Here is a 17679-nt window from a genome sequence, read left to right as displayed (position 1 = left end):
AACAGTATAATACAGGGCAGTCCAAAAGAGTAGTCGGGTCACAGGCAAATAGATTGGTCTGGGTGGCTAACAGCATAAACAATAAATAAAGTGCAGGTCAAGAAACACGGCACGGGAAAAACAAGACAAGGCAAACGCTTTTTAATGTTGACAAGTTAACAAGACTCAGCACTGAAGTGTGTGCTGTTTACTGTATAAAGTCCATCTACGTAATCAGTTCATAATGATTCTCCCGCTTTGTGTGTAATCAGTAGGTAATAGGAACTGGTGTGTGCGAGGTGCACGTGCTGGGAGTTGTAGTCCACTAAACGTGGCAGAATTGTAGTTCTCCAGCAATCCGCAGTAACTAAACTGAAAAAAATGAATTGTTTAAAACTGTTGCAAACAGTTTATATGGGCTGACTTTAAACAAACAAATTAAATTTTGTAATGTTCAACTTAATTTGTTTGCTTAAATTCAGCTCAAATAAATTGTTTATAACCACTTAACTTAAAAACATTTAGTAAATCCAAGGAATCATGTTTGAAAATTTTTCTTTTCAGTGATAGCAGGTGACTGTAACATATTTGTTAATTGTTTATGTTACATTCACAATTTTGGATGAACATTGATCAGCTAATGATGTGTTAAAATGCAATTGTATTTTAATTGTTTCTTCTTTGTTAATACATAAAAATATCACCTAATAAAGTTATATAATTAGAACATGGTTAGTGAAAAGTGAGCTCTTGTAAAAGGCTTTTATGCAGCCTGTATGAACTTTTTTGAACTTGTGTCATTTAGGAGTGACCAAGTTTTTCACCAGTATCATAAAGATGTAATATTAATAATAGTGTGTATAATGTCTGTCATCATAATGCTAAAATATATGTTGCATTTGATAAAGAATTATGATTTTGCATTAAAAAGTGCGCTGTGTGATAAGCAGTAGTTTGTTTTGTGTCTTGCAGTTGTACGCTGAGTGTCACGCTGGAACAAGCCATTCTTCTGGCCCGTAATCACAGTTTGCCTCCACGATGCATCATGCAAGCCACTGACGTCATGAGAAAACAGGTATGTTTCATTTCTGGATGATTCTTTTAACCCTCTGGACTTTTAGATAGACATTGATCACTCTCTGTCTAGTTTAATGTGTCCGATACGTTTTTGAAAGTGTATTTTGCTCATCAGTGCCATATATTTTTAAGAAAAATACAGTCAAAAGTACTGTCACATTTGATCTATCAGTTTTTTAAGTACTGGGATTAAAATGAATTACTATTAGTTACACATATTTATATTTTACTTGACTTATGAATACTTTTTGAATGGTTGTGTACATAACATTTTCTATTGATTTATTTATTTATTATGACTCTGTTGGGAATGTCATTTAACCAATCAACCAATTTCCTCACTTTTTAGTATTTTACAGTAAGTTACAGAAGGTTACTGTATTTTTATTTTAGCATATTGTAATTCAAGTTTCAGTTTACAGTAAGCCAAACAGTACTGCAATATCTTATTTTATTTGTATTAAAATTTAATCTAATTCAAACAATGAAACTTTTTTATTTATTCTTTCTGTTTTACAAGAGCTAATATCATATAACTACAGTAGCATTTAGTATGTATCCTAAATACAAAAACAAATATAATAATTAAATAGTGTCACATTCTTTGCTCAATTTAGCAACATTACTCTCAAGTCTCTTGTAAGATCTGAAATGTATTAGTTTTAAACACATAAAAACCAATCTCTGGCGATAAATGGTTGCAGAAGCACCTTATTTCTGTACACACTCAATATTAAGCTAGCTTTCTGCAGAATAGACGGTATAAAACCACTGTTTCTCAATTAAAGTTTCTACTGGGAAATGTGGTTTGGTTTGGAAGCCTCATTTCAAGCACAGAAAAAGATAAACCAATATCCACCTCTGCTTTTCGAATGTTACTGACCCAGTTCATTTATTGAGAATTACAGTTGCAGGAAGGGGAAAAGAAATCAAACCGTTAGACCACCGTGTTCAGGATTTATTTTTATCAAAGGCCTGTTTAATTATTTTGGGAAATGTAACAAGCTTAACTGCCTTGGTTTTGCTTTCTCTCATTTGGTTTGTCTACATGGCTGTTAGCATAAGCTGGTCTGGAAGAAGCAGGATAGATGTTCATGAAATGAAGTCTGAAGCCTGCCTTTCATTTAGAAAGCGGGAGATTTTTAGTCATTTTCTGGCCATTTTCAGCCTAGCCTTGAAGTGTCCTTCATGAGGTTATGGATGAAGCTGACAGGAGCTGCTGTGTGAGAGTTGTATAATAGAAGAAATGAAACTTCAAGGTGGCCCTGAGTCATGAGAGCTAAAGACCTGAGAGCCTTTGACAGAAGCTCCGTCACGTCCAGACAGATCATATTCACAAGAGTACATTAGGCCTGTGAGTATCAGGCCAGAGTGTGTACTTCAGTTTTCAGGGATATACTGTATATTTACTGTCATTTTTAACAATGTAAAGTAATAATTAAAGAAGGCAAAAAAGGAAATAAAATATGTACATTATTATTCGTAAACTTTCAGTTCTTACATTATTTACAGCAAATTTGAGTAACTTAATGAACCCAAGTAAATTAAAAATAAATTAATAATGTATGTAATTAAAATATATATTTTTTACATTAAAGAAATATACACTCACCGGCCACTTTATTAGGTACACCTTTCTAGTACTGGGTTGGAGCCCCATTTGCCTTCAGAACTGCCATTCCTCCAAGGCATAGATTCAACAAGGTTCTGGAAATATTCCTCAGAGATTTTGGTCCATATTGACATAATAGTATCATGCAGTTGCTGGAGATTTGTTAGCTGCACATCCACAATGCAAATCTCCCATTCCACCACATTTCAAAGGTGCTCTATTGGATTGAGATCGAGGGACTGTGAAGGCCTTTTCAGTACAGTGAACTCATGTTCAAGAAACCAATCTGAGATGATTTGCGCTTTATGACATGCCGCATTGTTCTGCTGGAAGTAGCCTTCAGAAGATGGGTACACTTTGGTCATAAAGGGTTGGACATGGTCAGCAACAATACTCAAGGCTGTGCCATTGACACGATGCTCAATTGGTACAAATGGGCCCAAAGTGTACCAAGAAAATATCCCCCACGCCATTACACCACTACCAGCCTGAACCGTCGATACAAAGCAGGATGGATTCATGCTTGCATGTTGTTGACACCAAATTCTGACCCTACCATCCGAATCGAGACTCATCAGACCAGGCAATGTTTTTCCAATCTTCTATTGTACAATTTTGGTGAGCCTATGTGAATTGTAGCCTCAGTTTCCTGTTTTTAGCTGACAGGAGTGACACCTGGTGTGGTCTTCTGCTGCTGTAGCCCATCTGCCTCAAGGTTTGCATGTTGGGCATTCAGAGAGGCTCTGATATTTTCTATATTTTTGGACCTTTCTCTGTAAACCCTAGAGATGGTTGTGCATGAAAATCCCAATAGATCAGTAGTTTCTGAAATACTCAAACCAGCCCGTCTGGCATTAACAAATATGCCATGTTCAAAGTCACTTATATCACCTTTCTTCCCCATTTTGATGCTCGGTTTGAACTGCAGCAGATCATCTTGACCATGTCTACATGCCTAAATGCATTGAGTTGCTGCCATGTGATTGGCTGATTAGAAATTTGTGTTAACGAGCAGTTGGATAGGTGTACCTAATAAAGTGGCTGAGTGCAAGTATACAGTACATCTGTAAAGTATTCATAGCGCTTCACTTTTTACGTTTACGTTTGGAGAAAACCAGGCACCGCTCATCACCAGGCTAATACCATCCCTAGAGTGTAGCATGGTGGTGGCAGCATCATGCTGTGGGGATGTTTTTTAGCAGCAGGAACTGGAAGAACAGTTACTACAGTTACTAGTCAGGATAGAGGGAAAGACGAATGCAGCAATGTGCAGAGACATCCTAAATTGAAAACCTGCTTCAGAGTGCTCTTGACCTCAGACTGGGGCAATGGTTTATCTTCCATCAGGACAATGACCCAAAGCACACTGCCAAAATATCATTGGAGTGGCTTCACAACATCTCTGTGAATGTCCTTGAGTGGCCCAGCCAGAGTCCAGATCTAAATCCTATTGAACATCTCTGGAGAGATCTGTAAATGACTGTACACCATCGCTTCCAATCCACCGTGATAGAGCTTGAGAGGTACTGCAAATAGGAACGGGCAAAAATTCCCAAAGACAGTTGTATATATGCAAATATTTGTATGCAAATCAATTTATATAATGTAAAATTAATGCAGCTTATGTTCATATTAGTTTAATGTTCCAGTTCTACCAATGTGTATGTATTTACTGTAAATTTGAATGCAAATTTAAAAACAAATAAAATAAAAAGACATAAAAGTAATAAAATAACTATTTACATTAAGTAATTTTAAATAAATATAAATTAAAATCAAGTAAAATTATATAAACATAAAATATAAAAACTGATGCATATACCTGTTTATTTAATTATTATATCTTTTTTTCATGATCAGATTTCAAGGTCACTACTGCATTTGATGAAATTGAAATTATTTCATAAGTACCATGTTATATTCATTCAACTGTTTTATTATATATATATATATATATATATATATATATATATATATATATATATATATATATATATATATATATATATATATTCTCATTTTAAATCTTCTGAATTCATAATGCATTACAGTATAATATGTGATGTCCTGGACTGCCTGTGGGTGTCGAGTCCTCACCTTCACTGCTTCATGCTCCAGAATAACTTTATGAATATCAATATGAATGACTGTCGTCAGAGCTCCCCCTGGTTGGCTATTTATTATTATTCAGCGTGATTCGTACCTCACAGCGAGACTCAAAAGAGACTCATCCATCATAAAACCTGCAAACTCATTGAGGACAGGAAAGGGACACTGACGAATAGCTCCATTATTCACCTTCTATGTATAAACACCAAACTGCTGAACTGCCGAAACGAGTTAACCATATTTTTAGAGAAGTGATTGTTGAAAAAAAAGGTTATCAAGAGGTAGGCTAATCGTTGCATGTCTGTAGACAAGAGCTTTTTGTGTTCTCGGCCTCTCATATCTCAGTTGTTCCCCTTAACGTCCAGCTGTCTTTTAAAGCAGCAGGAAAGCAGTATACAGCAGGCCAATGGTGAAACGTTGCTAGTGTAATTGCTGATGGTATCAGGACATGATAAGGGACTGACTGTGGTGCTGACTGTGCCATGATGGACTCACTGGTCAGCATTCACCGGAGAAACACAGTACCTGTACACTAGAGCTGACCACAGTGTGTTTAGGATGTTGAGTTGGCTAATTCCAATACTCTTTTCTACAACACTTTTGGTGCTCTTGAGGTGGAATACAGGTAGGATTAGTGATATGTTTGGTGGTATGGGTAGGTTTAAAGGTGGGTTAAGGTGTAAGGGATGGTCGACAGTGTAATTATAAATGTAAATAGAGAAATTAATTACATGCAAAAAGCCTGTTTTTACCCAATAAGTACATTGTAGCTAGTCAGTGTATGTGATTGATTATGTCAGTGTAAATACATGTTAGTCATATAAAATGGGACTAAAAAACTGACATTTTCTGATCAAATGTTAAATATTTGATTAATTGTAATGAACAACACAGGCTCGTTGTGAAAACGTATAGCCCTACAGACGTTTCTGGAGACAGCGAATTTCGTAGCCGGAGGTACGTAATGCTGAATTTCTTTCTTTAAACGAACACTACGGGGCAGTGTAACGTCGTTCCTTTTCGCACTTACCAGCTGACCGCTTATCTCCGTATGGACGGCATTGCCGCTGCAACCAGTTTGTCCCATTAGCGTGCCATGTACATCGGCGGACTTAAGCCATAGAAAGGAGTTGACCACGACTATGGGGTTCGATCCGGTAAAGAGCGATTCCAGAAAGCGGGTAAGACAAAAACAGAATCCAACTAATAAACTAAATAAAACAAACAAGTAAATAGCAGGGTGAGAATGTGGTAAAATCTGAAAACGTGGTAGAAAAAAAAAATCAGACGAGGGCTTTTATTTTTTGGATTGCTTTTGAAACGTGTTGGTTGGGTTTAGGGAAGTGGGTGGGCGGGTCAATCGATAAAATTGGTTGGGTGTAGGGAAGGGGGTGGGTGGGTCAGTCGATTGTTCGCTTAGTGTCAAAAAGTCAGTCAACAGCAGCCTCTGGTGGGTTTATGCAAGAACAGCAGGTGCGAATGGCACTCGCGAGGAAAATTTGAGATCTCAAATAGCACACACACCAGCCTCTCGTGGATTCACAAAAAACAAAAACTTCTCCAGCCTCCGGTGCATAGACTGCAGCTCATAGGAGCTCTTGGCCATAGAAGAAATGGTCGTGCCCAACTGAGCCTGGTTTTAAGCCTGGAATTGAATTGAATTGAAAAACCTTTTCTCGGTAGTGAAGTGTTCAGTTTTTCCACTTATAAAGTCCGCCAAGTAAATAGCAAATGCACCATGGCGTGACTCAACTGACTCTTAAAGGGAATGGGAGATGAGACTCTGATTGGTTTATTCTCAAAACACACCCATAACACATTAAGAGAATAAGCACAACCCTGTTAGATCATGCGCCAGGGCGCAAACTGTATTTTTCCATCATTAAAATAGCAAAAGTGGATTCGGACATGCCCTTAACACTTTTGCACCATGTGCTGTAGTCTTTGCGCCTAGATCATTAAAAGACTAACATCTGTCAAAGTTTTAAGTCTGTGTGATTTACATTTTGGTCTGACCGATCACTTTTAAGACACAAAAGGGACCTTTGGACTTATTTAACAATTACAATAGAGTTTCAGCTCTACACTTGAACTCCTAAAAAAACAAACAAACACTCATTTATAATGACTTTGGACACCTCATGTACCTGCTATCCTAGAATCACCTGTGCAGCCGAATGGTTGTCAGAATGAACTCATGGGCATTGCTAATGTTTTAGTGCAGAAGCGTGCAGTTGTGCTGTATGCTGAATCTCTGCCTATTCCTCCAGCAGTGTTTATGCATCAGTATTGTCTCCTGCTGATGATCCAGCGGATCCAGATGCACCTGGCGAAACGCCTCACGTCAAACCCACCCACAGAGCTATTTACAGAAAGCGCTAATGTTTGTAAAATGTGCAAGATACACATTTTCCCTCTTACGTCAAAGCGCAGGTGGTGATTTTTCATTTTGACGCGCTAACATTCTGAGTAAAACAAGGCTGTGATTCATTTAGCGGGATGGGGCTTTAACTCACGGAGAATGACTCCGGATGTTCTACGAGGATGAATGTTTTACATTATAATTTACGAATACAAACAAGTCCATCTAACACACCTGACAAGGCCAGTATGGGTGAAGCGTGACGGATACGGGTTGTAAGTCACAGGTTCAGCTCTACATGTGCTCTTTTCTTGTGAAAAATGAGCCATGTAGGCCATAAAGGCTGATTTGAGCAAGTGAAGGGGAAAAAATCCCAAAACAGATGATCTGTTCGGAAGGAGGAAATGATTATATGAATTATTTAATTATGTAATAATAGAAGTACCAACCAATGCATATTTATTTTATGAAGTCATATTTTCACCCACTGTTCTGGAAGTTTAAATACGTAAAATGAATTTGAGTGATTTAATTATAACAGATACGTGGGTTTTGGTTTATAAATAAGAATACAGATTGTGCCATTTTTTATATGTATTATAGTATATCATTACATATTTTACATAAGGCATACATTACAAAAACATATTACATATTTTATATACATAATATTTAACATAAAAAGTGTAGTGTATGTAATATAAACATACATTACATCCAGAAAGTATTCATAGAGCTTCATTTTTTCCACATTTTTTATGTTACAGCCTTATTCCTAAATGGATTAAGTTCAATTATTTCCTCAAAGATCTACACACAATACCCCATAATGACAATGTGAAAAATAAAAAACCTGAAAAATCACATGTACATCAGTATTCACAGCCTTTGCCTTGAAGCTCTAAATTGAGCTCAGGTACATTCTGTTTCCACTGATCATTCTTGAGATGTTTCAGCAGCTTAATTGGAGTTCACCTGTGGTAAATTCATATATGATTTGAAAAGGCATACACCTGTCTATATAAGGTCCCACGGTTGACAGTGCATGTCAAAGCACAAGCACAAATGATGACAAAGGAATTGTATGTAGACCTCCGAGACAGGACTGTCTTGAGGCACAAGGCTGGGGAAGGTTACAGAAAAAATTTCTGCTGCTCTGTAAGTTCCAATGAGCACACTGACCTTCATCATCCGTCTGTGAAAGATGTTTGGAACCACCAGGACTCTTCCTAGATCTGGCCGGCCATCTAAGCTGAGTGATCGGGGGAGAAGAGCCTTAGTCAGGGAGGTGCTCAATAACCTGATGGTGACTCTGTCTGAGCTCCAGTGTTCTTCTGTGGAGAGAGGAGAACCTTACAGAAGGACAACCATCTGTGCAGCAATCCACCAATCAGGCCTGTATGGTAGAGTGGCCAGACGGAAGCCACTCCTCGCCTGGAATTTGCCAAAAGGCATCTGAAGGACTCTCAGACCATAAGAAACAAAATTCTCTGGTGTGATGAGACTAAAATTGAACTCTTTGGAGTGAATGCCAGGCATTACATTCGGAGAAAACCAGGCACCGCTCATCAACAGGATAATACCATCCCTGCAGTGAAGCATGGTGGTAGCAGCATCATGCTGTGGGGATGTTTTTCAGCAGCAGGAACTGGAAGACTAGTCAGGATAGAGGGAAAGATGAATGCAGCAATGTACAGAGACATATGACCTGATAGAGCTTGAGAGGTACTGCAAAGAGGAATGGGCAAAAATCCCCAAAGACAGGTGTGCCAAGCTTGTGGCTTCATATTCAGAAAGACTTGAGGCTGTAATTGCTGCTGAAGGTGCATCAATGTGATTTTCAGTTTTTTTATTTTTAATAAATTTGCAACAATTTCAAAAATGATTTTTTCACATTGTCATTATGGGGTATTGTGCGTAGAATTTTGAGGATATAAATGAATTAACTCATAATAAGGCTGTAGCATAAAAAAATGTGGAAAAAGTGAAGCGCTTTAAATACTTTCTGGATGCACTGTATATACCACATTATAAAATGTGTTTATTAATTACTTTAAGATTACATTTATTGTTTATAAATATATATATTTATACAGGTTTATTATAATAAATGATAAATTGTATAAATATTTAGTATTGCTACAAATAACGTGTGCATATATAATTAAAATATCTAAAAGGATAATAATAATAATAATAATAATAATAATAATAATAATAATAATAATAATAATAATAATAATAATAATAATAATAATTTCTTACATGTATATAGCGCTTTTCTGGACACTAAAAACGCTAATACATTTTTTGGGGGACCACACACCAGGTGGAGAGGAGACATGAAGCCAGTTATGATATGGGGATGGTTAGGAAGCCATGATGGACACAGGCCAAATTTGGCCAAGATTAATCCCCTATTCTTTTTAGAAAGACATCCGGGGATAATGACCACAGAAATATGGTGCTCACTGAGCAGTATAGAGTGAGAGATGCAGAGAGCTAGCACCTGGCAAATATGCAGTATTTATGTTATTATTTTAATGACATCAAGTATCTCCATGATTGTGTATTGTAATATTTCATAATAGATTGTTTCTTGTATACTGTGTAGTTTTTGAAACATTGTGTATAATGGGTTGTATATTTGTATTATGTTATAAAGTAAACAGTATGTGATTATATCTTAATACATGCTTTTATATCAGAAAACATATCACTGTTTTGTATTTTTCATTATACGTTATGCTTTACATTCCAAAGTGTTTTATTTTGTACTAGCAACAAACTCAGTCTGACAGCTTCATGTGTTAATTTATGATAATTAATCCTGTTACTTTATGTATTTTATTAATTACATTAATTTATTATGTGCCATAAAGGAAAAATTAAAGCAATTAATCAAGCCTCCTGACTGGGATGTAAAGTAAGTTTTTTTTTTTTTTTTGTTTTTTTTTTTTAACATCAGAGCAATTCAAGCTTGAAATATCACACAGCAGAACATTTGAAAACTCACTTCATCAAAGATTAATTAAACTTAGGCTAATTAATCTTAAACTAATTATTTGGCATATCATCTAATTACTTCAACAAAAATATTTCAGTATGATGATAACTATTATGGTAATTCACCTTTTTCCCCTCCTAACCTGCTGTGTATTGTCTTAAAGAACAGCTGTTCTGTGAGGCCTGCGACTCATTCATAGTTTTGTCTTTTTTTCAGGGAGCGAGAGTCCAGAACTCCGCCAAGAATCTGGGCGTGAGAGATCGCACCCCGTCAACAGTGCCAAGGTAAGCAAAGCACCCTCATTTCAGTCCCCGCACATTCACACTGTGGCTTTCACTAACCTTTCACAAAATGTGCATCAAATCGTTTTAGACCTAAATGCCACGGGTCAAAGATTTACACATTGCAGAAAAATGTCCAGGCCTTTGGAAATGTTACTTTATTGACACTACCCAAACATTCTGATGAGGGCTTTGCTGTAAACCGCTAAGTGTTTGTGGTATGAATTGTATTTTTGGTGAGATGTTTAGTTGAACCATTTTTAAACTTTATTTTAACCATCATATTTGTGGACTAAAACCATATTGTGGCTGATCAGTAACTCTGTGAAAAAATGTGTTGAACATTACCCTGTTATTTCTCTGCTATTATTTACTATTCTTTTATAAGTAAAAAAAGACCAAAAAAAAAAAAAAAAAAAAACTGAGAAATTCATTTAAATTTAAATTAAAGGTTTAAAAAATTTACACTTAATATTTGCAAAAAATCTGTAAATGTTTAGTAATAACTTTAGTGGAATTATTAGAATGTTAATAAATTGCTTTGAATGTACAGTATAACCGATAAATGCACCAAAAGTGTCCAAATATGTGGGGGAAAAAAGTAATAATATTATATACTATATATGTAATAATATATAGCTTGTTATAATATATAAAGTTTGTTTTTACATAATTTAAGTGTGTGTTATTAAGTTCTTGAACAAAATAAATACATTTTATGCCATAATCATTGATTAAAAAAAATGTCAGTGAAGTGTAATGTTCATAGTCATATTGTTCAAATTCTACCTTAAAAATATGTGATCTACATAGAAATGACAAAGTGTATTAAAACGCTAAGTTTTCCCCCCTAAGGACTTATTATGCAGTGTCACCATCTTGTGGCCCAACCATCTTTATTCTGCTCAGTATGTCAGGCTGATGGCCGCTGAATCTCCAAAATTAGAAATATTTAAAATAGGCACTTGTCCTTATAAATAAACTGCATAGTTGCAAACTAAACAACAACTTTCTCACCTCAAAAAGCCTCAAAAGTACTTTATGTTGTCCAACAGCTGCAATATTTGTCAAACTGTAGTGAGTTTATTGATCTGCTGTCAATCTATGTGGGTGGAGTAATATACAAGAGTGAAGAGGCTGACCAAGTGCTGGTATTGCAGATGAGCCAATCAGATTCGAGAAGCAGACTGAACTGTTGTGTGTATAATTAATAATGATTAAAATTAAGATAATTATATCATCATGTCAATATTTATTCATTTATTCATTTTCTTTTCGGCTTAGTCCCTTTATTAATCCGGGGTCGCCACAGCGGAATGAACCGCCAACTTATCCAGCATATGTTACATGCAGCAGATGCCCTTCAAGCTGCAACTCTTCACACTCATTCACACATATACACTAAGGACAATTTAGCATACCCAATTCACCTATAGCGCATGTCTTTGGACTTGTGGGAGAAATCGAAGCACCTGGAGGAAACCCCCGTGAACACGGGAGAACATGCAAACTCCACACAGAAACGCCAACTGACCCAGCCGAGGCTCAAACGAGTAACCATCTTGCTGTGAGGCGATCGTGCCACCAACTGCACCACCATGATGCCCCATGTCAATATTTAGTATAAAGAAATTTAATTGGGCCAATAGTTCACACAGATACTGTTTAATGCAGTTCTTTTTCTACAAGGCCTGATATTTCTTCATGAATCTGCAAAACCAGCATTGCAATTGTGTTTCTGCATTTGAAATGTCCTTTTGCATAATAATAAGTGGCCCACTATTGTACTGGAGACAGAAACTCAGGAACAGCTGCTCGGCATTTATTCCTCAAATAAACCCCTGCAGAAAAGCAGTGTGTGACAAAAGACGCAGAGTTCTTGCAAATGTCCACATTATGCTATATTCATCCATACACCGTGAACAGAACCCTGAGATATTAAATTCACAAAGCGTATTCTTCAGCGTAAAGTGCAGGTCCTCTAGCAAAGGCAGCGTGTGTATAAGAAAGAGAACATTTACGAGCGGCTGACTATATTTCCTCCAGGAACACAGAATGAGACATACGTTAAAAGCAGATTTCGTCATTCTCTCTCAGCAGGTCTAAAACTGGAGTGTAAACTGTAATCTGTCACAGTGGGTTGAGGTCTGTAGGGAGATGTAGTGTAGCGTGACCCTCAAGACAATGACTCAGAGCTTTTCATAGCGTGTTGCATGTGATCATCGCTGTGCGGCTTATGTTTATTTGGCATATTACAAACTCTGCCTATATCCAAGAAATAGTGTTTAACTTCTGCTGCCCTGAAGGAAACTTCTTAGCTGGTTTAGAACACAAATGTCAGCATGTGTGTTGACTGCTGCAAATGAAATATGCCTCAGGTGACCCACAAAATGTGTCGGTGAAGTTTTAGCTAAAAGGGACAGTTCACCCAAAATGGAAAATTCTGACATCATTTACAAACGCTTCACTTGTTCCAAATCTTTTTGTGTTTCATTCTTAAACAAGTTTTTTAAATGATAGTAGTTGACTGCAATAATATTTGTTTTTCCTACTATGTAATTGGATGTGTACCAGCAACTTACTTTCTTCAAAAGAGGTTCGTTTGTGTTCAACAGAAGAAAAAAGTCTCGTGAAGGTTTAAAATTGCACAAAGGAGAGTAAATGACTAGGTAATTTAAAATTCTAGGTGAACTATCTCTTTAAAATTCCTCACTTTTTTTTTTTTAATCAAAATGAGGTTACCAAAAGGCTATTGTGAGAGGTTATTGTGCATATGTGTGTGCGTATGTGCGTGTGTGCATGTGTGTGTGTGTGTGTGTGTGTTATTGTTTGTCTCTGTAAAAATCCAAATGAGCTGCTGCTCTCCACCCCTGTAACAGTCATAATCAGTCACATAGTTCATCAATGTGTCACAATCATAGCCAATCAAAATGTGATTTTAAATACACTGCGAAAAACACTGCTTTTCTTGCTTTTTTTTTGGTCCTGTTTCTAGTCCAAATATTTAAAAATTCTTAGATCAAGAAGCATTTTCTAGACAAGTAAAAAACATTGGGCTCTATCATACACCCAGCGCAATAAGGCACGAGACATGTATGGCGCGATTTGTTGCTATTTTCAAACCAGCGCAACCCTAATTTTCACATTTTGCACTCCGTTGTTTCAATAGCAAATCCATTTGTGCTACTTTGTGGACTCAAGGGTGTGCCGGTCTTTGAAGGACGTGTGTTAAGGCGCATTGTTGGTGCATTGCTATTCTGAGAAACTGAAATAGACTGCGCCTTTGACCAAGTAAAAGCTGGTCTAAAGTACAGTTCAGATCCCGTTAGTTGTGCGCCTATGCAGGTTCAAACGCTTAATACACAGAGGATGTACAGCAATACACAAATAGCTTTACATATGAAAAAATAAAGGATTGAAATGTTCCAAAAATTATTATTTACTACATAGATATAAAAACCAAACCACTACCCCCATGTCTTCTAAATGTTGGGGGCTTTTTTCAGTTTATTCATGACAATTTGCAATTGTATTATGTTATTATTAGTTGTAGTATTATTTATTATTTGCTTATTTATATTTGCTTTAATAAAAACTAGTTTAGATTTGTCCATCTGTTTGGTTTTGGAGACATATGTATTAACATATAGGGCATAAGAATAGCACGTGTTTGGATATAACTCAGTTTTTTGACCACACTTGATTATTATTGTTCATTTATTCATTGGCTAGAAATTAGAACTGAATTTAGAAATAGTTTTGAAACAAATCTTTGCTCTTAACAAACAAGATTAAATATGTAGGCTAATGGATGTCTTCAGTGGAGTGGGTACAACATCGTTTCCTTATCCACGAAAATAAAGGAGTAAAGAGTAAAAGTAAAGTAAAGAGAAAGTAAAGAGCCCGGATAGAGGAGGCTCATTCTTTATTCTTGCACTGCAGATGGTCTGTTTAACTGTTTTCTTGCTAATGAAGCATTCAGATTTTCTATTCAGTTATTCCTCTCACACAAAGTCCACCATGTAAATAACAAATGTGCTAAAGCACGATGCAACTGACTGTTGAAGGGAATGTGAGATGAGACTCTGATTGATTTAATGCACATTGCTCAAAGCACACCCATAACTCATTAAGAGAATAAGCACAACATCTTTTGCCGTCTTTAAAATAGCAAAGTAAATTCGGACACGCCCTTAATGCTTTTGTGCCATGCGCTGTAGACTCTGCACCTAGATCATTAAAATAGAGTCCCTAGTCTTGTTTTAAGAAATAATAATTGGGTAAGTTTTTCCCTTAAAGCAGGCACAATAACCTGCCAATGGGGTAAGCAAAATAATCTAGGTTTTCCTTCTGGCATAAGATTATTTTGCTTACTCCATTAGCAGATTATTTTGCTTGTTTTAAGGAAAAACTCACTTCATTTTTGCACATTATTTCTAAAACAAGACTATGTGTTTTGCTTGTCTAGAAAATGCTTCATGATTTAAGAATTTTTAGATATTTGGACTAGAAACAGGACAAAAAATATAAGTAAGAAACACATTTTTTGCAGTGTAAAAAAGGTTTTAGACATGAGATGCCCAAACTAGCGTCTGCAGGCCAAAGTTGGGCCATTCTAAAGTTCAATTTGACCCACCATCCTATTTGAGAAAGAGAGGGAGAATGATGGGGAGGGGGTCATTTCAATTTGTTCTTTCGTTTTGTAAATGAATCTGATTTTTAAAAAAATTTAAATATTGTGACTTAACAGATGCACAAGACATCGGCGAGCAAATCAAAGCATCTCCATTGTGTTGTGTTATTAATGGGATTGTTTTTTTTTACTGTAATAAAGTCATTACACTTTTTAAAATATACTTAGTTCTAAAATTTGAGAATAAATTAGGAAATTACTCATGGAAACTCTGGTATAATACAGTTTGATATATTTACCTCCGGCCCACAGCTCTCAATCAAGTTTGGTTTTTGGCCCTTCATAAAAAAAAGTTTGGGCACCCTTGTTTTAGACCAATGAAAGAACCAAGTAGATGAGGCTATTTAGAAAAAATATATAAAAATAAAAATAGACAATTCTGATTTGATCACTTCTTTACTGCCTCATTCCTGGCTATGCAAGTCTCATTTTTGCCATGTCGCCTGATTTTCTTTGACATAAAATAATTAAAAACTTTGAAAATGCACTTCTGGGGATTTGTTACATTTTTGTAGAGATGTAACCATTTAAAGAAAATGTTAAATATTGCAAGTTCAGATCATTCTTACTCATTAAATACATACTTATAAAGTTATATCAGTGTCAGAAAATATATTTTGTTCCTACAGTATATATCAGAATCTTTTGGGACAGATTTTAGTTGTCATTTTATAAAAAAGTTTTATGACAATAATCAGGGAATGTACAGTATAACCCCTAATTGCAGCAAAAATGTCCAAACCTGAATGTTTTTTTAAAACCTGAAAGTAATTCTCAAGTAGCTTTCGTTTATTTTGTTTGAAAACGTGTCTAGGTGAAATGTATTTTGTTTAGATATGTAGTATTGATAAATGTGGGCTGTTTTTAAGCTGTCATGTATGGGTTATAACAGTCAAATGATTTAAATTCCATTAAATCAATAGGGTTAATCCAAGTACATAATTCTCAGATTATATATTATATAGTCAAAACAAGTCATTAACATGCTGAAATATTGTGTTTAAAATAGAAACTTTGAATTCAGATCTTGAATGCATTATGATAATTAACATGTTTCTTTTTATTATTATTATTTCATTAACAGACTTTACAAACTGTGTCAGCCTCCACCTCCCGATGGCGACCCTTAAACCCACATACATCTTCATCAGATCTGGACACACACAGACTATCAGGACGTCACTCCAACTCACGGGCATCCCGTCTTGGCTTTGCAACATAATATATATTGACTTTTGTCACAGCTTTTTAAAGGCAGCATTATTTTTTTATTTCTTGCTTCGCTACGGTGCATCTTATTGAAGACGAATGATCAAACAAACAGGATTTTGATCTTCCAGCTGCTGTCAAGCCCTTCACATCAATAGAGTGTCAAAACAGCGTCTAAACATCTTGTTTCTTGATGTAAAAGAATTTGCACAAAGCTTTAGTCTTTGTATGTTAAGCCGTAACTTTTGTTTATAGTTCATATTTGCCTCTGTATGTGCCTTTTGTATTTCATCTATTCTCATTTAAGTCTTTGACATATGTGTAGGTTCAGCTTATTAGGTTTCACAAAGTCTTAGCGGTCGTTTAGAGTTTATTAACACAATAGTGCATTAAGCTACATGTTGCAGTCTCAGTTCTGCAGTCTCAGCGAAACTACAGCGACATCCAGTACTGGAAAATTCATACAACATGGTCGTCGGTGTTATAGATTTATATAATTGTCACAGTTACAGTACGTAGGTATATAAATAATTGGTGTCCAAATGTTTCTATTCAATTCATCTTTATTTCTACAGCGCTTTTACAATGTAGATTGTGTCAAAACAGCTTAACACAGACGCTCTAGTAAATTGAAAGTGTGTCGGTCCAATTTTAAGAGTTGAAGTTTAAAATATTCAATACTCAGGAGTCATACATGATATGATGATGTTGCTTAAAATAACAAATTAATCAATCATTACTATGCAATATTGAGAAAACCACTTTAAATAGGGATTATTAACTTCATGTATGCTGTTTTGAGAAACAGGATATATTGCGTCCTGAATTAATATGCTAAAAAGGCCAGAAGATAACATTAATTCATGTAAAAATATTACTGTAAAAAATACAGTTATTTATTTTGTCATAAAACTAACCCATTTTGAGATTTTCCATATATATAAATCAGGTTGATTTTCCCATTCTTACATCAAATTTCAAACTGTAATAATTTCAATTTAAATTGAATAAAAGAAAATACAATCATATTGCTTGTATTATTAGCCATTTTTGAGAAGTGTGACTGTATTATTGCAATTGATTTTAATGATGATCTGTTTAAATTTGAACAGCAAATCTGTCACAGATCTCTGTGAATGTTTTTTATGACACTATGCATGTGTTGAGTGCACAAACTGGCGGCTGCTTTATGTGCTGTGTTGTCATTCATCAAATGCGCAGCTGCTATCAGACCAGTTAAAGTCTTCAGGAATCTCACTAATGGCCTCTGCATGTAGGCAACTGTCTCTGACAAACATTGTTTACCTGTCATAATTTCCCCGGGCTCACTGTCGCATGCAGTTTCTGGAG

At 35.7% G+C, this 17679-nt stretch overlaps 1 protein-coding gene across 1 annotated transcript in view; it reads left to right on the top strand.

Annotated features, from left to right (window-relative positions):
• prex2 (phosphatidylinositol-3,4,5-trisphosphate-dependent Rac exchange factor 2) overlaps positions 1–17348 on the top strand; it is a 288313-nt gene extending 270965 nt beyond the window's left edge. Inside the window, exons 38-40 of the mRNA XM_056450252.1 lie at positions 952–1054; positions 10363–10430; positions 16205–17348. Coding sequence (XP_056306227.1) covers positions 952–1054; positions 10363–10430; positions 16205–16250 — 217 coding nt within the window. The 3' untranslated portion in view covers positions 16251–17348. The remainder of the gene's footprint in view (positions 1–951; positions 1055–10362; positions 10431–16204) is intronic.
• Positions 17349–17679: the final 331 nt, after the last annotated feature.

This window comes from Danio aesculapii, chromosome 24 (genome assembly GCF_903798145.1).
Source record: "Danio aesculapii chromosome 24, fDanAes4.1, whole genome shotgun sequence".
NCBI classification, from domain to species: Eukaryota; Metazoa; Chordata; class Actinopteri; order Cypriniformes; family Danionidae; genus Danio; species Danio aesculapii.
The sequence above is the reverse complement of the archived record's forward strand: the minus strand, read 5'-3'. Positions and strand labels throughout refer to the sequence as shown.